General features: G+C 37.6%; 4 protein-coding genes across 4 annotated transcripts; 3 read left to right on the plus strand and 1 right to left on the minus strand.

The window, feature by feature from the left end:
• The first annotated feature begins 824 nt into the window (after positions 1–824).
• On the plus strand, positions 825–8,174 carry mapkapk5 (MAPK activated protein kinase 5). Its single transcript, XM_077714584.1, has 14 exons — positions 825–1,711; positions 2,181–2,254; positions 3,096–3,171; positions 3,362–3,459; positions 3,540–3,648; positions 3,830–3,919; positions 4,001–4,096; positions 4,168–4,248; positions 4,314–4,501; positions 4,830–4,950; positions 5,026–5,156; positions 5,259–5,374; positions 5,444–5,548; positions 5,728–8,174. The coding sequence occupies exons 1-14, from the start codon at positions 1,676–1,678 to the stop codon at positions 5,820–5,822; spliced, it is 1,416 nt and encodes a 471-aa protein (XP_077570710.1). The 5' UTR covers positions 825–1,675; the 3' UTR covers positions 5,823–8,174.
• On the minus strand, positions 6,093–13,912 carry ostf1 (osteoclast stimulating factor 1). Its single transcript, XM_077714585.1, has 10 exons — positions 13,728–13,912; positions 11,957–12,003; positions 11,372–11,422; positions 11,067–11,130; positions 10,950–11,003; positions 10,763–10,870; positions 10,208–10,257; positions 10,027–10,105; positions 9,416–9,514; positions 6,093–9,339 (listed from the first exon to the last, which is right to left on the minus strand). Exons 1-10 carry the CDS (start codon positions 13,759–13,761, stop codon positions 9,281–9,283), a joined length of 645 nt encoding a protein of 214 aa, XP_077570711.1. The 5' UTR covers positions 13,762–13,912; the 3' UTR covers positions 6,093–9,280.
• Positions 13,913–14,612: 700 nt separating this feature from the next.
• Positions 14,613–17,011, plus strand: nmrk1 (nicotinamide riboside kinase 1). The gene is made up of 7 exons (XM_077715411.1): positions 14,613–14,768; positions 14,911–15,001; positions 15,108–15,156; positions 15,235–15,400; positions 15,541–15,612; positions 15,693–15,799; positions 16,700–17,011. The coding sequence occupies exons 1-7, from the start codon at positions 14,740–14,742 to the stop codon at positions 16,807–16,809; spliced, it is 624 nt and encodes a 207-aa protein (XP_077571537.1). The 5' UTR covers positions 14,613–14,739; the 3' UTR covers positions 16,810–17,011.
• Positions 17,012–17,426: 415 nt separating this feature from the next.
• On the plus strand, positions 17,427–21,657 carry LOC144195641 (gamma-glutamyl hydrolase). Its single transcript, XM_077715413.1, has 9 exons — positions 17,427–17,594; positions 17,782–17,896; positions 17,971–18,021; positions 18,086–18,170; positions 18,692–18,830; positions 19,256–19,362; positions 19,450–19,543; positions 20,636–20,773; positions 21,315–21,657. The coding sequence occupies exons 1-9, from the start codon at positions 17,483–17,485 to the stop codon at positions 21,431–21,433; spliced, it is 960 nt and encodes a 319-aa protein (XP_077571539.1). The 5' UTR covers positions 17,427–17,482; the 3' UTR covers positions 21,434–21,657.
• The last annotated feature ends 317 nt before the right edge of the window (positions 21,658–21,974 follow it).

Consider the following 21,974-nt stretch of genomic DNA (forward strand, 5'->3'; position numbering starts at 1 on the left):
AACGACAACAACACACGAGGGACTACGCTACAATACCATGCTGTATATTGTCTCCCTCCCGTAGGAGACGTGATTAATGAGTATTTGTATACTCATGTCACCACAAAAAATACACGCAAATAGTGTAGAAGCCCATTGAAGAGACGCGTTTGCGTGTAGTACACGTACATTGAAAATAGGAAAATAAGTAAAACCGTGGTCACTGTTTATTTTGCTGGCGTAATAATATGTGCTCTTCATACAGAACATACAAAAATATATCCAGTATATATGTATATGTATAGGCTATAAAAGGGGTTGTTATCCAAGGAGTTGGTTTGTAACACGTACCACTTTTGTCCACAGGAGGGCAGTGTTGCTAAAATGGTCTCATCTCATTTTCTGAACGTTTGATCCTCATTAGGGTCGCCTGACTACATTGTGGAGACACCATCATCATCATCAAGTAATTATTTTATTGGGTGAGAATGTTATGTAACAAGGCTGCTAAATTTTAATTTCTGGATAATAAAAAAATGCATGAAGTATAACTTGTTTAGGACATTTTTATTTTTGTTTTCATCCCAGCGTGTACTGACAGTGTTTGTTTTCGCTTATAATACCATATAATGCATTGAATATTTCATGCAAATAAGTACAATATGCACTTTATGTATTTACCTTTTCTTGTAAGATACGATTGAAAAACCTGTTATGACCTCAGAACGTATTCATTATTCCTGACCATATTTAATGTGTAAGCCATGAAAAACAATGTTTGGCGTGTAAATAAATGGATATAAATAAGTTAAAAAGCCAAACAATAAAACATTTTGATCAGGCAGTATGGTTAACCTCCTATTGTATACCTCACGCCGACCGAGCTCGTATAAGATTGCAGTCTTCCCGGTACTTTTCTTTCCATCGTATTAGGTACATTTTTGCAAGAAAGAACCCCAAGTTACGAGGATTCCCCGGAGTAAGGATGTTAATACGATTTTCATATCCTAAAAGATGCAAAATGAACTTGTCATTCGAGAAGACTAACTAGCGTATTGGCTAAACTCAGGATCGACGACACACTCGGGCTGCTCGTTTATTCTTTCCTGGATGTTTATAATAGAAAACTTTCATACGGGCCGAGGTTAAATTAGTATCTGCGAATTTCAGTTTAAAATCCACGTGATTCTCGCGTCGCCACCCACTTGAATGGAATGTTATTCCGCTACGTGCTAGCAAGCGAGCTAGTTGTTCCCGAGAGTCCTCGCGACATCGCTTGTTCGCTTCATTGCACGGACTAAAAATACCCCCTCGTCCTGTGTCCCCTCCACCAAAGTGGTGGACACGTCCGCAACACTTTAGTCATCTCCGGCTTTTATGGTGACATCCCTCGGCTTTTGGCCCTCTACATGGTCACTACGGTGGATTCAAGGCGACAGGAAGAGCGAGCCGGACCCCGAAGTGGTGAGCCGGGTTGGGCTTACTTGACGCCGCATCGCACCAGCCGCGCGGTGGTGGGTGGTGGTTGCGCGGTACTTCGTCCCCATGCCCTGCTCTTAGTCGTCGTATAACGAGCCCTGGTCCATACCAGGGGTACCGGAGCGAAGATTGTTGGAAAGGTCAAGCATAAAGTCTTTTGTTTCCATTGTCAACTGTACGAGTTCTAACTGGATCAGCTGTCAAGTGGATCATCACCATGTCGGAAGATAACAGTGCAGATAACTTCATCAAGGTAACTTTTGGGTTAAGATAACTACCATTGATATGTAGATGGGGTACACCGGGTTTAGGGCATAATCGGTGACGCTAAATTGCTCGTGTAAGTAGGTCGAACCCCGCCGTAGACTATCACGTACTCGGTAGGCGAATATGCGCATCTCGTGATTAAGTGAAAATGTGTTGTGATGGCAATAAACATGAAGCAATCCAGTGACAATAAAAGGTATGGCCACAAACAAAGGCTCCAATTTGCTTGGTAAACTTGATCATTGCGTGGCATTGTTACTAAATCATCATAATTGCCATATGCCAGTGTTTTCTTATATTGCACTATAAAATAGTTAATTGCACTGTTATAACTGCTTAATCTTGGTATGGGAAACCAAGTACACATTAGTAGTTATTGTTCTTATTTCTCTACTACTTTGATTTTGTATGAAGATAAATGTATATAATGGCTATTACTTGCATTCTTATTGCAGGAGGCATCCATTTTAGAGGAATACAACATAAACTGGACACAGAAGCTCGGGGCTGGAATCAGTGGACCTGTCAGGTGATTTTGATATGCTATCCAGCTACATGAAGCCAATTTGGCAAAACTTCGACATGGTGGTGCACTGCATGAGCACTTAAGTTTTTGTTAAAAGCTGTGTTATGACCTCAAGATATCAACAACTCAATTCATTTGTCTGACGTGTGAACATGACTCTGGAACTGAATGAGTCAGACTGCACTTGTCTTTATTGGAACACCACTGAGTCACTCCATATTTCAACTCTTTTGCTTCTGAAAAGGACTGTGATGTGTGAGGCTTTGTGTCCATTAGGCTTAAACAGCATATTAATGTTTCAAACTCACCCCCATCTGAATTGATCTGTGAGTCACAGTTGCCTCCCGGCTGGTCGACTTTGGCCAAAGCAGAGTTTATTCACTCCCTTTCAAGGCAATAGATGTCCAATCCACATGAACTAATAGCCTCTCAGTTCAATCGAATTGGACATTAGTTGAGTGAGTTCTGGAGAATAGGAAAGGGTCATATTTAGTCTATTTTGTATTAGTTGTATATAATAAAACACATCAATTAAGGTGATATGTTAACCAAAACAAAACTGGTGTTGACACAATATTCACTTATTTTCTATAAAAAAATTAGCAACTGATGAATAATATATCTGTATTACATAAGAAATATCCTAAACTTAATAAATTCTAAAGTTGTCTTGTGATTATTTTATTACTTCTGATCCGATTTTTCACTCCCATACCTACAGTTGGAGCCAGATGACATACACTTTGCAAATACTTTTTTTACTTCATGAATCTGAACAAATCAAATCAAATTGAATACAGGTACCTTAAACATGACTTTCTTCTTCCGTTTTGTCCTTCTTAAGAGTTTGTGTGAAGAAGTCGAATCAGGAACGGTTGGCTCTGAAGATCCTCATTGACCGTCCCAAGGCCAGAAATGAGGTTAGGCAATTGCTGCCTTTTCCTAGTTGCACTTGATTCTTTTGTTGCCTTGTGCGTATAATCATCTTAAAGTACATTGGTGCTCCTCCATGTCATTTTACCTTTTACCTAAAGTCAGCTTAGGAAAAATATCAGGACATAATGAGTTATGTTCTGTGCACTGATTTTAAAGATCTAAATGTCCCTACAGGTGCGACTGCACATGATGTGCGCTAACCACCCAAACATTGTTCAAATTTTGGAGGTTTACGCCAACAGTGTCCAGTTCCCACACGAGTCTAGCCCAAGGTAACTTTGTCCACCCATTTCCATTAATATGATAACAAAATAATCATGCTTTCTTGACAAAAACTATTTCTATTTGGCAGAGCTAGGCTTTTGATTGTCATGGAGATGATGGAAGGTGGTGAACTGTTCCATAGAATCAGTCAGCACAGGCACTTTACTGAAAAGATGGCCAGCGAGGTCACAAAGCAGGTCAGAAATGCCAATATATGCACATGGTTTATTTATTCTCATTTCTTACCATCGCGTCTAGCAGTCTGGTTAGCAGTTCCCGCTTGGATTCATCAGTTATTCTCACACCCAATTAAAGCGCTATGTGGCCAATACAATTTGTTGAGACCCACACAGTCAATGTGTCGCTATCCTCCTACAGATCAGTCAAGCCTTGGAACACTGTCACTCCTTAAATATTGCACATCGGGACTTGAAACCAGAGAATCTACTCTTCAAGGATAACTCTCTGGTAATTAACCTCTGGAAAATGGAAAATAGGTTATATTACAACGTAAGAGCATGCATAACAGTTGTTATTTTCTTTCCTCAGGACGCTCCTGTGAAACTCTGTGACTTTGGCTTTGCTAAAATAGATCAGGGGGACTTGATGACCCCCCAGTTCACTCCCTATTATGTAGCACCTCAGGTAGGGGAGGAAAAAAACCGCATGAAAGCGATCACTTTGAAGACATTCTAAAGGTATTTGATTCTCTGCAGGTACTTGAGGCTCAAAGAAGACACCAGAAGGAAAAGTCTGGAATCATACCTACCTCACCCACTCCTTACACCTACAATAAGGTGGGTACACATCTGATATGTAGCAACAGATGCACTGTGAAGCAAGCCTCATTATGTGTTTCCAGAGCTGCGACTTGTGGTCTCTGGGCGTCATCATCTACGTGATGCTGTGCGGCTACCCTCCATTTTACTCCAAGCATCACAGTCGAACCATTCCAAAGGACATGAGGAAGAAGATCATGATGGGCAGCTTTGACTTCCCTGAAGACGAGTGGAGTCAGATATCAGAGATGGCCAAGGACATTGTGCGCAAGTGGGTTATTTTGTATTATAGTAATCTCTCTTTATAGTGCCTTTATTTGGGTCATTCTGTGATTGGAGAACATTTTGGCTTCAAAATTACTGAGGAAAAATGAGCCGCCTTCTCCGTTTCTCAATTAGCTATCAGTCCATTATATTACTACTGGTCTATATTTACAAGATAAATAAAGTAACCATATCCATCAAGAGATGAAAAATGTATGCCAAATTAAAGTGAACTAGCTTAGAGAAAGATAATTTGGGCAGGCACCCGATAAACTTGAAAAATGACATATCAACCTTACTTTCAAGTAATACTTTCTTTTGGTCTTCCCTGGCAGGCTGCTAAAGGTGAAGCCAGAGGAGAGGCTGACCATCGAAGGAGTCTTGTCTCACCCGTGGCTCAACTGCACCGAGGCACTGGACAACGTGTTGCCCTCCGCCCAGATGATGATGGACAAGGTGGGCACAGAGTTAATGTTGGACAAGTGTATATCGACACAGAGGTAGCTTACTGCAGATATTGATGCATTTTAGGCGGTGGTGGCTGGAATCCAGCAGGCTCATGCGGAGCAGTTGGCCAACATGAGGATTCAGGATCTGAACATCAGCTTGAAACCACTCAACTCTGTCAACAACCCAATCCTCAGGAAGAGGAAACTGCTTGGGTCTCTTGGCATTTTTGCTCATTACAATCAGTTCAATTGTTAACTGTAAAAAGAATTTGGCGTCAGGATTTGAACGATACGTACCCTTCCTCTGTGTCTCAGCCCCAAGCCCAGTGACGGTTTCTTCATCCATGACCCGGAGAATGGCGGCGAGGACTGCAATGTAGCACTGGAGAAACTACGAGACGTCATCGCACAGTGTATTCTTCCACAGGCCGGTCAGTAAGCCAACATGCAGGCGGGAAGGAGATTCCAAAGGAGTCAATGTTTCACTCGATTGTGTTCAGGCGAGAACGAGGACGAGAAGCTTAATGTGGTTATGTGTGAGGCTTGGCGCTTCAACAGGGACTGCAAGCTATTGCGGGACAACCTGCAGGGCCTTAGCTGGGACGGTCAGTACTTGTTGGGCGTTGAGTATGATGTGGGAATTTTAGCTCTTGGGGTGAATTGCATTTACAAATCTTGTATGCTCTTTTTGATTGGTCGTTCTACTCAGGACAAATTCATTTCAATTCGGAGGGGGAGGGAAAAACAAGATTGGTTAAAAAATTAGAGCCCTTTTCTGTTGCAGGTCGTGCATTCTCTGATAAGGTGGACCGCTTGAAGTTGGCTGAAATTGTGAAACAGGCCATTGAAGAAAGGACAAACCTGGAAGAGTCTCATTAGTTAACATCTTTCTATTCTGTGTTTTTATATACTTTTTAATAAGGCTTTTTAAAAAAGTCAATGTTCCCCCCACCCACCATCCCACGGATCCACTTGCAAAGCCTATTGTACATCCTAAAAACAAACATACGCAAAGCGGTACTTGCAAAGGAATTTTGTAGTCATTTGCTCAATCCAAAATTATTTTGTTTAACTTTCCAGTTTTATTTATTTGAAGACAAGCTTCCATTATTTATGTGCTGGTTTTTTTTCTAGCCTGTGAGTCGGCTTTAAAAGAGAAGAATTCTGATTTTTATGAACGCTATACATTTGACATACTAAAGGTTTGTTTTTCTTTTTTTCTGACTGATCCAGTTTGTCTTTTTGAGTTAAGAAAATATTATCAGCTAAGTGTGTGTTCCTAACTAAAGCTGCAAAAACATACTAAGCAGACAATGAACCAGGAAGGAAGGCTTTGCCTTTGGACAGAAAATCTTACATATAAACTGTATCACAAAAAAAGTTGGGACATAACAAAATTGGACTGAATACAAAATATGTAAATGTCAAATTTTCAATAGTTCATTCAGAATAAAACATAACAGGACCAAACTTAAAACTAGGAAAGTGCATAATTTTTGAAATTCCATGGTGTAAACAAATCTAAAGTTGAAACTAGGCAAATGTCTAGAAATAGAAACGCTGCCCCAATTTTGTCTAATACAAGCCTCTAACTGTTTAACAGTCTTGGGTCTTCCTATTATCGAATGTTCCATTCCAATACCGCAATCCTTTAATTTTTTTCAACCCATGCTCTAAATCTTTGGATGATGTTATGTAATGACAATGTTGATCCTTTTAAAAAATAATGGGAATCAACTTTTTGGTGTTGCTCCACGGTCTTTCTGTGGAAAATTGCCACTGAGCTCACGTTGTACTCTGTCATGCTGCCAATGTACCTAATTCACAGTCTTCCAGCTGTTTGTGTCTACAAGACTGACAGCCTTTTTGAACATTTTCTTGACAAGATGAAATTTAAAATCAACATAAATTTGCCTTTCAATAACACATTTTCTCAGTTTAAACTTTTGGTGAGTGATCCAAGTTCAATTTTGAAAGATATAGATAGCATTGACATTTGGCACTTCTACATGCATTGAGTTTTTTTCCACAATGAATGTAGCAACCCAACTTTTTTTGAATCGGGTTTGTACGTGATCTCGCCACCCTTGAATTTGTCACACTATTCCTTGCTTGTATTCACCTATGGACATTAAGGAGACTCATATAGCCAGTGTTAAAGTTATGAATTCAGCTATAAGCATATTATTTTGATGTAAATTGTGGAACGGTTTAAAAGGTAGATGTCCCGCTGCCTGACTCGCAGCAAAGAATCAAATCTTGCTTTCTTTCGGATACGGTTTTTATATATTTATTCCCTCAAATAGAGGCCCCCTTCTCTGATAGGCACAAAATCTTAATTGGTTGCTGGTGGCCATCCACCCAAAAAAATGTACAATTTCTAATGTCCATAAACATATAAGTAGTGAGCCTGTGTGGCATTTTCAAGGTGACAATAGGAGACTGTGCCATTGATGGGTTTAAACATCCAACCCAATTGAACTGGGAGGACTGGCATCAATCATTAGCTGTAAAATGAGTTGGGCATCAATTGTCATCAATGAAAGTGAAGACCTAATTTCACCTCAATTATTATTATTTTTCTAAGCCTCTCAAATTTATATGGTGTATTTGTATTTTCATTTTCAATCATCTGGTGCCGTGAAGCATGTCTTGTCTTTAGTTATGATTACATCTTCACTACACTATAATAAAAGGAAAGCAATCGTTTCTACTGTGTTTACAGTAAGTGTTAGAGATAAAAAAATCTTGCTATTGTTAAGTGTTTATGATTTGGAGTCAGATTACCCCTTCTGGTGAGTCTGCTATATCATTTCATATTGCAAAATCTCATTTGAGGATTTTTTAAAACATGTGGCTTGAATCTCCTCGACTACAAGAGTTTCTAAGGCCTTATTGCACAAGCAAAATGTGCCTTTGTGACTTCTACTCTTTTGAGTACAAAGTTATTGTTTTGTTATTAAAATCATTCCACAAATGGAATTAAAAAAAACAACTAAATTATAATAAATGACTTTTGGAGCGTCACTGTTACATAAAGAGCCTTTTTTTCAGCTTCTTATTCAATACTAGAAAATGATATTTTGCCGAGTGATTATCAGTTGTTCAAGTAAAATGCTTTTGTCAGCTGATGTAGCAAGAGTCCATCATGGAAGTCTACACACTTCTCTTGCCTTCTACGGAATGTCTTCAACTTGCTGATTTTGTAATAAAAACACTTTTCAAGAGGTATCTTCTGAAGTCATTTAATGCTTCCATAAGTCATTTTCCTTTCTCATTGCCAACGTTGGGGCGGTAGTGAGATAACCATAGGAGTTGGTCTACAACTTTCAGTTAATTTTTTCATAAGATAAGGTTGTATTAATGTTATCCTTTTAGCTTCAGTATTTGTATAGAACAGAAATTAACACAAAAAATGTAGAGTAATCCCTCGATTATCGAGTCTTTACTTATTGTGAATTCACTACTACGAGGGATTAGTGGATATTCAAAAATTATCACTAGATTAATTTATTCAGACTATATGTTGTGGTATTTAGTAAACAAGGGAAATTGAGTTTTGAACATTTTTAAAAACAAACATCCAATCTATTTTAAGCAGAAGTGGCTGGAAATTATCAAATGATTCCTCATAATAAAGACATTCTAAAAAAAGTGTATTAAAGGGTTGAGCGTGTTTTTAACAAAATTCAGCAACAGTTAAAGTTAGAACGATTTTAATTTTAGATAGAAGAAGCAGATAGAAATAAAGTTTGTTTCATAAGACAATTCACAGCCACCAACAAGACATTGGAATCTGTTCCACATACAAAAGGCACATTGGTTTTTCCTTGAACATTAGTCATACAGTAGGAAGACTTTGCTCCCATGATGGAATTTTAGACTTTTATCGTTCATTCTCAAATTCAAAATCAGCAATCAAAAAGCAGAAAAAGTGATGAGATTTTTCGTCATGAGTCAGGAAAAAAATCCTATCACTTCCGTTTTTGTCTTGTGTGTCATTTAAAAATGGAAAGAATGAAATATATATATTTTTAGCATTCAGGAATAAGCGGAATCACAGTTTTCTTAGTTTGACTAACAACCCAATTAAAGAAAAGTCAGTAATTATACACACACAAATTAAAGTCTATAAATGTGACGTTAAAGTGGTGATGCATTTTTGGTCCCTTATGCCAAAGAATTATCTACAGACAATCTTCAATTAGTTTCTATTTTTGCTGCTGTGATGTGGTGGGCTTTGTTCAAAATAGACTTACGGTGATGTAACAACCAAGCTGACTGAGGTGAGAAGGTCCATTTATTAGTTGATGATCAAACCTCGGGGGGGCTCCTTCTCAGTCCGAGTCTTCGTCATCCAAATACTCATCAGCATTGCTGTGTGAGCGTATAATAGCTTTGGGGACACATATTTTGGTTTTATGTTAGTTTTATGTGAAACTAATGCCGTAATATCAGGTAAACCGACTTACCGCCTGCCATCTTTCTTTTGAGCAGCGAGGCACACTGTGCATTGGTGGCCATTTCCAAAGCCAACTTGTTCTCATTATTGCGGATGTCTGTTCTTGCATCTAAAAGCAACACAAACACACCCGTTGTAGAAATGCGATACCAATTTACGAGTGCATTTGATGTCAATTACAAATTGTATTAACTTCATCAAACTAAATAACTTAATTTTGTTACATTAATGTGAAATCATTATTCCCGATGTAGTCCAGGTGATTCATTCATTTAAGGTTAATCCATCTCTTTTCATGAATTTGACATATAAAATGAAGTACTCATTGTATATGTATTCAAATGTTATGCAATAAGTATTAATCAAACAGTGCTGGTATAAACCAATTGAAACAGTACTTAAAAACTGAGCAGAAACACATCTACCGAAGCCAAAGGTAACGGGGGAGTTTCCAGCTGAATTTGGCTGACGGCTTTCCGTCGTTACAATGGGGAAACTTGAATCCATGCATGCAAATGTTTAGTCAAAAGGTTTGGAAAATGTATTTATAGAAATAAAGGCTGATGAATGCCACTTGCCGTTTTATTGAAAGTAAATTTCCAAATAAATTAGTATACTCACTCTTGTTGAGCAACATGTCCACAATGTCAGAATACCCCTTCCAAGCAGCAGCGTGCAAAGCAGAGTCCCCAAGCTTATTCTAAAAATCACAAATCTCGGTATAAGCACCAAATTTTCTCTTTCTTTGAATGGGTTTTTTTTCTGATACCCATGCACTGGAATATTTGGAACATGTACTCACCTGCTGGTTGAGTTCCACACTAGACTGGCTTAGCAGCAGCTCCACGACATCTAAGATGAAGAATAACAAAGTTAAACAAGTGAGGGGGGGACTAAGTGAGTAATATTGCAGTCAGACATGAACCATGACTCAAAAATACTTTTATAGACTCGGTTCCTGTTAAAATTAAGGCAACTAAGGGCTTGTTACAGTAAAATATGGGAGAAATATGTAAAGGCGAATTACTGTAACAATATTAAAACTACTGAAAAGTGACCTTGAATAATCAAAATGGATGATGAAGACAAAATTGTGCTGCAGCAAGTTTACGAATAATTACAAATCAGATTAATTCAATATTAAGATTCAATACCAAAGCACTTAAGTGAAATATAACTGAACTGTACCCCCCTAGTCCCCTCTCCCGTGGAGGATTAGAAGGAGCATGCATGGCAAACTTAGAGAATGACTGAATTTGACAAATTATTCCTTTTTTCAAACTCATGTTGCATCTTCAGGACGTCACAGATCTTTTTAGGGTGGGTTTTTGGTACATGCAAAGGCGCTAGTCTGTACCTTTATGTCCCCCGTGACATCCCCAATATAGGGCAGTGTTGCCTGCTTTATCCAATCCGTTGATGCCCACTCTGTTCTCCACACATTCCCTTAGCCAGGAAAGATTCCCTGGAAATTACGCACATAAGTAAAAGTTATTAATAACGATAAATACGAGAAAGAACTAATCAGCATGGCGACACCGCACCTCGTTTGGCTGCCTCGTGCATGGGATGGTCGATTGACTCCGCCTGCTCCGTCACTGCAATCGATAGTGTTTTTTAGATTCTCGGATTAAAGACTTGTAATGTCCTTTCCCTCTTACCGTAGTTGCGTGGAATAAGTCCCGTTCTCCCTCGGCATGTTCCCTTCCACCAGTTACTGTCACTCTGAAAAAGACGCAAAGACAGTTAGCAAAAAGTCATTATCATGTAGGGTTGCTGTTTAAAGATTTCTTTGCAATTAATATAAAGTCTAAACATTTAAATAAAATTGATCAATTGGAGTGGAATTGTGGGGGGGATCAATTGTTAAATAGAAAATATGTTATGCAAAAATGAAAATAAGAAGCAATGAGTAATAAAAAGATAAATTCTAAACAAATATAAGTAAGATGAAGGGAACAATTACTGTATCAGAGATGTAGAGAATGTCTCCTTCTTCAAAGTAAAGCTCATCAGGCTGCAACAAAGAACAACACGACTTCAGAGGCTTGACTAGATATTGAATGACCTTTGCTTTTAGTTTAAAAAAAAGAAACAAGAACAAAATAAACCCAACACGATAGCATTATAAGTATTATTAAGCATTTTTTTAAACAACAAAACTATACACGTTTTTTGTGGCACACCAGTTTTGCAACTAAAAAAAATAAGGTTACAAACAAACAGTTACATTTGAATATTATAAACTCCATAAAGTTATATAAACAAAAATACAGAATCGAAAGTTCCACCAATTGCAATAACAGAAGAAAGTCTTAAAAGTTATGCATTGTTTTGTTACTTTGTTGCCCATGAACAAAAAACACAAGGGAAAAAATATACAATATACAATTTTTGTTACCTAACTTTAATTGTAGATTTAATTGTCATGATTCGGCTTGATTTCCTTATCACTTAATCATTATTAGATAAAACAAACCATCAAGGATAATTGAAGTGTGTTTGACATTCATCCTTTTACTCAGACAAGAACAAAGTAAATGTTTCATACCGTTCTGGGGTCAAAGGTGAATTCAGCTCTGAACACCTTGACTTGGCCTGCAAGCAAGAAAACCAAATATTATAATATAATTCTGGTTGAGCACAAAGACAAACAACAGGGAGAAAGCAACTAATGGCTAGCAGAACAAAAAGGTTCACACTCGTGCAAATTGCTCTTTTAATTACTTATTTGAGTAAGTGTATATTTAAAGAAAATTGGATAAGCACAATCAGGGAAAACAGGATTTATTTAAGCGTCTCGGAATTGATGAACATGAGCACGTGTTGCGACTTTAACAATTCAGCTACAAAAGACACGATTTTGGACACAAGGATGTTGTCATTAATTGACATCTCCGTGAAATGACGACAGTCAAGAACACAGGTCTCATTAAAAATGTATTCTACACAACACATAAACCTCGGGTGACAGATGCTCCACAAGAATTCCGAGCCGTTGCAGCCTTTTCCTGACATTGACATGCAATACTGGAGTTTCCAACTCATATCTTCGTCTTCAACTAATAGGAACGTTTACATTTTGGTCTGAGTATATACATGTGTGCGTTTGCTGACAAGCATAGCAGTGTTTGAGCCAGAGTGAGCGGCTCATACACAAGCCTCGGCTCTGTTCACTTTTTCTGCAAAATCCACAAGCCCAGTCATGTCTTGAACACTCGCAGATGCCGTTTGCTTTTCTTGCTCACCACACAGGCTTAATCATGTCACTAGGTTTTTTTTTATTTAAAAAAAGGCCCCCTGAGGTCATTTGCATGATTTGTTTATGAATACATCAAATATGTTCTGAAGGTTTTCCTGATAACTCTTCCACAAGCATCACATTTGTGCCACTATTCCAGTGTCCGCAAATCTTCGTAAAGCTTTCTTGCATTCTAAGGAAGTGAGCTTCATCCAAAAGAAAAAATATATCACGCAATTGAAGCTTAATATCATTAAAGGAATGGAGAAACAAAACTCTGCGTACAGACCAAAGTTAAACCATCGCCCAAAAGCAGATTTGTGCTGATACAGTTTTGCCAACAGTCAAAGTCAGCAAAACCTCAAGTTCACGTGACGTAGATATAAGGACAGTAATGTTATCCATTTGGTTATATAAATGCTTCAAGTTGCATTGTTGATATGTTGAGCCCTGTCAGTCCTCCCAGTGCAAATGGATTGGACGTCTATCACTGTAAATAACAGCCAATTGGGTTAATGCACAAATGTCAAACACAACGCCCAGAGGCAAAAGACATCTTATTTCTTGATTAAATACCACCAAAAGTTTACATATTTTAACCTTTAAACCTTGACATCTACAGCATAAAACAGCCAATTGGCGCTTGGATGCAATAATACGAGGTAAAGGAAAAAATAAAAAACAAATGTGCCATCATCATGCATGAGCAGCTGCAAAGAATTAAAGATGTGCATAGAGGCGTACCTATGTAAAGTATATCATTAAAATAATGCAAGTATACACAGTTGGATATTGTTGTCACAAAGTTTTTAGATTGTCAGCCACTTTAAACAAAAACACGCACCAGGGAACTCCGATGACAAATCGACCTTATTATTTATTTTATGCATCGTTATTTACATTGGTTTTGCCCACAAGTCAATTTTGATTATTGATCGTGCAATCAAAATAAAACACCAAGTCGCCATATGCTGGGAATGCGTACTTTCCCCACCGCCCACAAGGCTCTCTCTCTAAAACGCACCAGCGAAATGTTGACGTCGGAATTATTCCAAAAAGTAGAACTAAATAATTCACTTACCAGGCTTGGCCGGCTTGGGAGGGGGCTTGGACATTGCCGAAGGTGAAAATTGATGACAAATCAAAGATTTCGTACGAAATTTAAGTGGAAATCTGCCGGTGTTAAGGCGCACTTGGCTGTCACTCCCTTTGAGGAAGTCAAGCCTGCTTCGGGTTACGCGGAAGTACTGCTGTGCGCGTGCGCTAAAGGCTCTATGAGACTGTTATTTATAATTTTATTTAATTGAGTGTTTGATTTATTCAATAAAGGGACAATACTTATTAATATACACATACATACATATGTAAAGATATAAGATCATAGTCGAGGGTTAATTTCCATCTTCCTTATATTTGTATTTGATTGCATTTTCCCCCCAACTTAAATATGTTCTTTTTATTATTATTAGCAATTTAGAATTCAAACAATGCAGTTCAATCAATTTAAAATATACTGAAATTAGAATAACACATAGACTTATGTAAAGAAAAACGTTATTTTCACTTCAATATTGGGAAAAAGTGCTAATCAATAAAAATCAAAACATAGTACATGGTTGTTTCTTAAAGATTTGAAAATATAAATTACGGTTTTAGTTTATTATTACACGACTAAAAATATACATCAACCTAATATTTGTAGGTATTGTGAGTTTTTTCCTAACCATATATCAATGTTAAAAATACATTGTTAAGGTTTACACAGGATGTACAAGTTATTTCAAAGTTTTGGTTTCGGTTATAAAATAAAAGAGTGACATATTTCTTTCTAGATAAGTGATCTTTGTATGTTTTTCTAACGTTTGAATGTTTTTGTGTTTTCTTTAAATGTTTATATGTAATAGTAAGTTGTTTGTGTGCGACGTCACAGTTAAACAGACCAATTGGCAGAATCTTTAGAGACGGAAGTTAACGAACGAGCGTCAACGACTGCATTCCAATCTTAGCTCAAATCGTGTCGTAAATTATGCATATTTTTGCAATCAATGATCTTTAAATTTAGGAGTTAGCATAGCAGGCCTTCGTCAGTGGAAATGAAGACATTAGTTGTGGGAGTGGGTGGGTGAGTATAACTTGCACTTTTCCCACTCAAAAACTACTTGTTCTCCTTCATACTTCTAGCATTAAATGATGGAAGAAGTAATGATGCAAATGACTGGGAAAACAGTTCTAATCATGTTTTGTGCTCTTTTTTTTCCTTTTAGCATGACTAATGGAGGGAAATCCACTCTTTCCAAAGGTTTAATGGAGAAGATACCCAACAGCTGCATCATTGCACAGGATTCATTTTTTAAGGTGAAATAACTTGGGGTTAAAGAACCTTTTATTAAACTAAACTCATCGTGGAAATGTTCAACCCATGAAATAAAAAAAACATGCATTTACTGCGTGTTTTTGCCAGGATGATTCTGTGGTTCCAGTGGATGAGAATGGCTTCAAGCAATATGACAGTAATGGAATCTTTATTAACAATGCAACACTTGAAGTCTAACAAAATTGACCCTGAAGTTGCTGTTTGACCCATCTAGTGCTTGATGCTCTCCACATGGATGCCATGATGAGCCAGGTCAAAGCCTGGCGAGGAAACCCGCAAGCTTTCCTAAAGGAAGCAGGTCACGCTGCTGGGGGGATCATGTCATCACCCGACCACGTTTTTGTGCTGATTGTTGAAGGATTCCTGATATTCAATCACAGGTTGACTTGACTTGAACTTCTGGATTCAACAAAAGCAATTAATTGCATGACTTGGTTCTCAAAACTTTTGAATGCCCGCATTAGAGAGCGCAGGGTTAAATACGAAAGTATTAATTGATGGTTTGGACCTTTGTTTACAGATCTTTGAATGAGATGATGGACAAAAGATATTTCATGGAAATACCATATGTCACCTGTAAGGAGAGGAGAAGGTAAGTGCTTTCTTAGTAATGTTTTATAATATTTGCACATGATTCAGATCTTTGACAAATATTTACATTGTTTGGAACAGTTTGAGGGTATACAAGCCGCCTGATCCTCCAGGCTACTTCGATGGACACGTGTGGCCAAGGTACCTGAAGAACCGTCAGGAGATGGAAAAGACGGTGACAGGAATCGGTGTGTTCCTCTTCTATGTGGAGCCCTTCCCAAATTGCCCTCATTTTGTAGTCTAATAGCAAACCCAATTCTTACTTACTTATTCACAAACACAGACAAGTTATTAAAAACTAAACTACCTAGTGTTATTTTTATCAGACTATGGAATGTTATTTTTAGCCATAGTAGTTTCTCATACAAAAAACCTCAGGATTAGTTCCACCATCACAACCAATATATTTAAAAAAAAACAAAAAAAATGGTGCATAAAGTGTACTTAATACTATTATTGTAAGGAGCTGTAACATTATGCAAAGTTTGAATAGTGCCACCATATTAAAATCGATGTATCTATTTATTTATAATGAGCAAATTATTATTACAGCACATGAAAGTACAGTTATTTCTGCCTTTTGGATTTCCTGTGTGTAGTTTGCATGTTTTCCATTCACTGATTTCCTACGCTATTCTAAATACACATACAGTCTGCATTAAAACACGCTTAATAATATTAACTGTGAAAGATGAGTACATTTGGGGCCCTCAATTGACACGGATAATACAGCTGAACTGTACTCAGGCTGTGATTTCCTTGTCTACCACCACAGGGAGCTTGTGTACCACTAATGGTAGTCGTATCACTGTCCAGATGTAATCAGTTAGTTTTGCATACATTTCTGTGGAAAAATCAATTAAAATCGTTTGTCCTGTCTACTTGTGAGGACAAAATGTTATAGGAAATAAATATTTACAATTTAAAAGTAATGCACCAGTTGGAATTGCATTTTGTGTTTGCCAGGGGACTAATTGATAACTGTTTTCTGAAGAAAAGATTAGATAAACATGCTGGGGGAAATATTTTGAAAATGTATTGCAAAATAAATAAATAAAACTGTTTTTTTTATGTTGTTTATATTGCAGTGTTTTTGGATGGACTAAAATCAAAGGAGGAGCTGCTGGCAGCTGTGTATCAAGATGTGTGCAAGGACATAAATATACTTAGTGGTAATTCCACTGCATATTATAATTAGAAACCTCTGCATGCTCAACTCAACTAGTGACTTTTGTACAGTATATGCAATACAGCACCCAAACACATTTTATGTTTAACTTGATTGTGGGTTATGCTACCTAGTAGTGGTCTAGTATATAAAAAAATCTGAAAATTAATTTTATAGATGAGAATTGGGGGCCAATCTTTTATTTTCTGTGTTCTTATAAACTGAACAGTCATGTGCAGACATCTTTTTCCCCTAAATTGACTTCCTTAGTAGGTGTAATACAAATTTCAACCTAATTCTGTCTTTTTAGCAATGTAAAATAAACTAAAACTTTATTTGTTTCGTTATTTTTTTAAAATCTTCCTATGTGGAATGAAAGTGTCTTTGTACTTGATCTGATAATGGAGCAGCCAACAAAAATGAACTGATCATCTGAGAAGGACTGATTTGTAATATTGCTAGTTCAAATGTGAACAATAAACAAAACATTTGGATATTAAGGAATAAAAATCATATTTCATTCACAAAAGGGTTAACAAACTGTCACACTCATCTATGAACCTGTTTGCTTCCTAAAAACTTCTGAGTGTATGTGCATGTGACCAGTCACATGCACACTCCCTTCATTTCCTTATTTAAACTTTCACTTTAAACATTTTTCTGGTGATGGGATTGATTTCTCAGTGAGAATTTTAGCTTCAAAATGCAATTGCCCTTTTTTTTAGGTTTCCTTTTTCTCGGCACATGTTTGTGTATCCATCAATCCGATCTGATTTGGAACAAGCAGTACATTGAAAATAATAGACCTGTTGTAGGTAAGTCATCTTCAAGCAGGGGCCACAGTGTCCCAACTTATCAGCACGATGAGAGACATTTGAAAAAAAATGTCATTTATATGTTGCATACATTTGAAGGACTTTTATCTTCCATGAAACAGTTGTGTCTCACTCTTTTATAATGTACTTTATACTTGATATTGCGCTTCCTCTCATGTCCTCGCAGGAATTTTGACTCAGATTGTTACAGATGAAGCAAGGAAACAATATGGGAGCACATACATCCCTGCCTCCTATGTCAAGTACATTGAATCTGCGGGCAGTAGAGTCATGCCAATCAAGTCAGTTTTCATCAATTGTAGAGACATATAAACTGGAACCTTTTCATTCAATGTTTTTTTTCCCCCTCACAAAGACTGAATCTTACCACTGCTGAGTACAAAAACATCTTTAATAAAATAAACGGGTAAGCAAAGCTCAATTAAACCATCAGTCAGCTGACTTGTGAGCTAACTTTTGATTTGTTTCAGTCTCCTTCTCATCGGTGGAGCCTCCAATCTGGAAACATCTGAATTTGCTAGGGTGGCAAATATTTTTTATCATCTTGCTCTTAAGGTTAGTAGCCTATACTAATTGGAAGCTAAATCTTTCATAATAGGTATATGGATAGAAATAAACCATACTTAAGACCTGATTTAATGAGTTCATAATTGTATGAGATTTCCTTTCTATTTGATGTAAAACACAAAAGTCCTAACTACCACTACCATTACTAGTACTATTACGGCTCCATCTGTGTATTCCACAACTCCTAACCACCACAACTAATACTACTACCAGAGCTCCATCTATTGGATGTATTACACAACTCTTAACTACCACTACTATTAGTGCATAGTATAATACTACAGCTCCAGCTAGTACATGTATTACACAATCCCCTACTACTACTAATACCACTACCACTACCACCACTTCTAATATTGCATCTTATAATCTGGTGGGCCTTACAGCGGCAAAAATCCAGTAACTTGATTTAAAGAAAAAAATAGTAATAAAAGTTTTTTAAAAATCCTACAGTATTACAAAAAAACTAAACATAGAACCAATTGTTAACAATGATGATACAATTATAGGCCAATGATGCTGGAGACTATTTCCCAATGTGGGGTACGTGCTTGGGAATGCAGCTTCTCACTGTCTTGGTGTCTGGCCACAATCTGCTGGAAAACGCCTCTGCTGAAAACATTGCTTTGCCCCTGAACTTCACTCGAGGTTTGCAACTCATTGGTATTTTTTTAATGTGTTATATTAAGGATGGGCTTGCACGGTTGTAAATCTGCTCTGTTTTATTCTCATATAAAACCATTAATTCATTCATTTTCCGTACCGCTTATACTCACAAGGGTCGTGTGGGGTGCTGGAGCCTCTCCCAGCCAAGTATGGGGACAAGGCGAGGGACACTGAACAACAAATTCATTTGAAAGAACCCAGCAACTTAGGCAGTCATGAGGTCTGAGCGGATGAGTATAATTCTTGATGAGTTTATTTCTAAATTAATTTGCAACCCAGGACTCTTAAACGTCTGCCAGTGGGCTGCAGATCTTATGTTTGACATGCACAAGGTGATGGCCGCTGTGGATTGCATTTGCAGCAAGATGCAGCGACAAATGAAGTGTCTTTTAATGGTTTCCTTACAGCGGCCTTCTCGAGTCGCATGTTTGCAGCCTTCCCCGAGGAATTGATGAAGGCTTTGGAAAAAGAACCTCTTACAGGTCATTTTCATCATTATGGACTCACAGTGAAGGTAGCCCAAAACACGTTTCCTCACCGACTTAACTTATTCTGTTTTATTAAACAAGAATGATAGATAAACATTGTATGTTGTCCCCAGGCCTTCACAGAAAATAAAGAGCTTACAAATTTCTTCTCTGTCATCTCTACAAATATTGCTCAAAATGGAGTCCACTTTATCTCAACATTCGAAGGTTTGTGAAAATTCTATTGCAAGATCTGTAAAAAAAACAACAACAACTTAATAAAACCACACAACAATAGACTTGATTCATTCATCTTCCACACAGCGTATCCTCACAAGTGTTGCGGAGGGTGCTGGAACCTCTCCCAGCGAACTAAAACACCCTAGACTGGTCGCCAGTCAGCCTTAGGCCACACAGAGAGACAGACAACCACTCTGACGCCCAATCATGTCACCACTAATCCGGAATCGATCCCATACTTGCCTGCATCAAAGTCAGGCAAGTGAGCCCCTTCACCATGAAAAAGACACAAATGACCTAACACTCCCTGCTTGCACGGTTTGTGCTGGTGGGAAAGTCATTTGCTTTGGGCAGCTGGCTCCGACGGATGTAACAATTACTGTTTCAGTGTTTACTGACCTGAAACTGTTGGATCCATGCAGGAACATTACTTACAACATGTCATAGTGAGGTTGAACAATGTTCCACTGATCTACTGCCATTGATTCTGCTGACTAGTTTGGCACACGATTGCATCAAAGCACTCCAAATGGGCATCTTATATATCCAGTCCTGATGACCATCCACCACAAACCAAACCAAGTTTTTCTGGGAATTAGGATTGGATGAGAGAGTCAATGATTATTTAGAAGAACTTTTAGGAGAGTTGAAAATAACTGTAGTTTCTTTGCCATTGTCCAGAAAATTGCATAAAAGTACCCATATCCTATTGCAGATAGGTCCCCTCCCTAAAAATCTGCAAGAAGTTGATTACGTATTAAATGCCGAATTGTGAATTTGAGTGAGAACTGTAAATGATTTATTTGTTTTATTGTCACGACCTTTATGGAAAGTATGCAAATCAAATTACGTCCAAAATAACTGCTGTTGATTTTGTCAACTTGCAAATAACATTAGGCCCGGGCACATTCCTGTGGTCCAGGAGCCCTAGATGTAATAATTCTAAGGGCAAACTGCATAGTTTCTTCCATTTTCACGTTATATGTAAGTAATGGCAGGGTGTCTTGATAGTTTTGTCTATGTGGTGAATTTAACGCTCTATATAACACTTTGTAAATTGATATATTATTCTGATTACAGGCAAAAGATACCCCTTTTATGGGGTGCAGTGGCATCCAGAAGTGAACAGTTTTCAGTGGGACAGCACACTGAGCTTTCCCCATTCGCCTCATGCTGTCCAGCTGTCGTCACTCCTGGCCCAGTTTTTTGTCAATGAAGGTCAGCCTTTAACACAGTCTAACTCTGACCAAGTAGGGTTATGCTTTTGACCTCGTTTGGCAGTGATGCGGCACTTTTCAAGGGTAGTATACCTCTTTTTTTTTTTTTTTTACTTTGTGTCACTTAGTAGTATATAGTATTATACTCTTTTTCATCACATTTCAAATTCTGTGAACTATTCTCGGTTTAAATTGAATTGAATTCTTTATTTGCATATTATTATTAGAAATAATAAAGATATTACATTACAATATTACAAAATGCACCTTTATCTCCAAAACATCATATTGAAATGTTGATTTGTGTAATAGTTTGGACTGGTACATCCCGAGTTTTTTGTTTTGGAAGAAAACAAACAAACTGTTAGTGTTGGAAAATGTGTTCCAAAACACAATCAGGAAAAAATAGCAGGTTGCCAGTCATTTGGAAAGAAATCATGTGAAATGGCATGAGCCAGCTCTTAATTTGTTCAAAGGGCCCAAGAGACAGTTTGTTCACGGATCACATGCATCTGATTAGTTTTTTTCCCATTTGCTTGCAGGAAGGAAAAGTTTACACAACTTTGATGACCCTAAAGTGGAGACCTTGACCCTGATTTACAGCTATACACCCATTTTTGCAGGAAACTTCAGTGGATATGAGCAGATCTATTTCTTCTGAAAAGCTGTCCTCAGAACGTTCAGTTATGCACCACCACAAACCCGCAAACTATTTTTTTTCTTGATCGTAAATGCATCTTTTTATAACTGCTTTGTAATTCTCTGCATGTCTTATTTTATTCACCCCTCATCCCTATTGTATGTCATGCATATTTTCTCCAAATCACACATTTTAGATCATTCTCATCATGCAGTGCTAAAAATAAAACTTACAATGTGCCATTTATTTGCGTATTCTTCGATCAGCTGGTTTTTATTTATATAATACTTTAAGAACAATCGCAGTTCCAACAAAATGCTTTTCAAGAAGACAAAACATCAGACACTGCATCATCGAATGACTCACCCATATAATCAGTCAGCTGTGGGAGTCAGAGAAACTTCCCATCTGACAAGATTGGTCATCCTACCCTTCTTGAAACCCTAAGGTGATAGACTAGTGACTAACCATAAGGACACCACTCTACAAAAAACACCAACAAAAAAACAGCATGAGTCAAGTTGAGTAGAGAACTAAAGAGATGGCAAAACACCCTGAAAAA

Source organism: Stigmatopora nigra, chromosome 4, assembly GCF_051989575.1.
Source record: "Stigmatopora nigra isolate UIUO_SnigA chromosome 4, RoL_Snig_1.1, whole genome shotgun sequence".
NCBI classification, from domain to species: Eukaryota; Metazoa; Chordata; class Actinopteri; order Syngnathiformes; family Syngnathidae; genus Stigmatopora; species Stigmatopora nigra.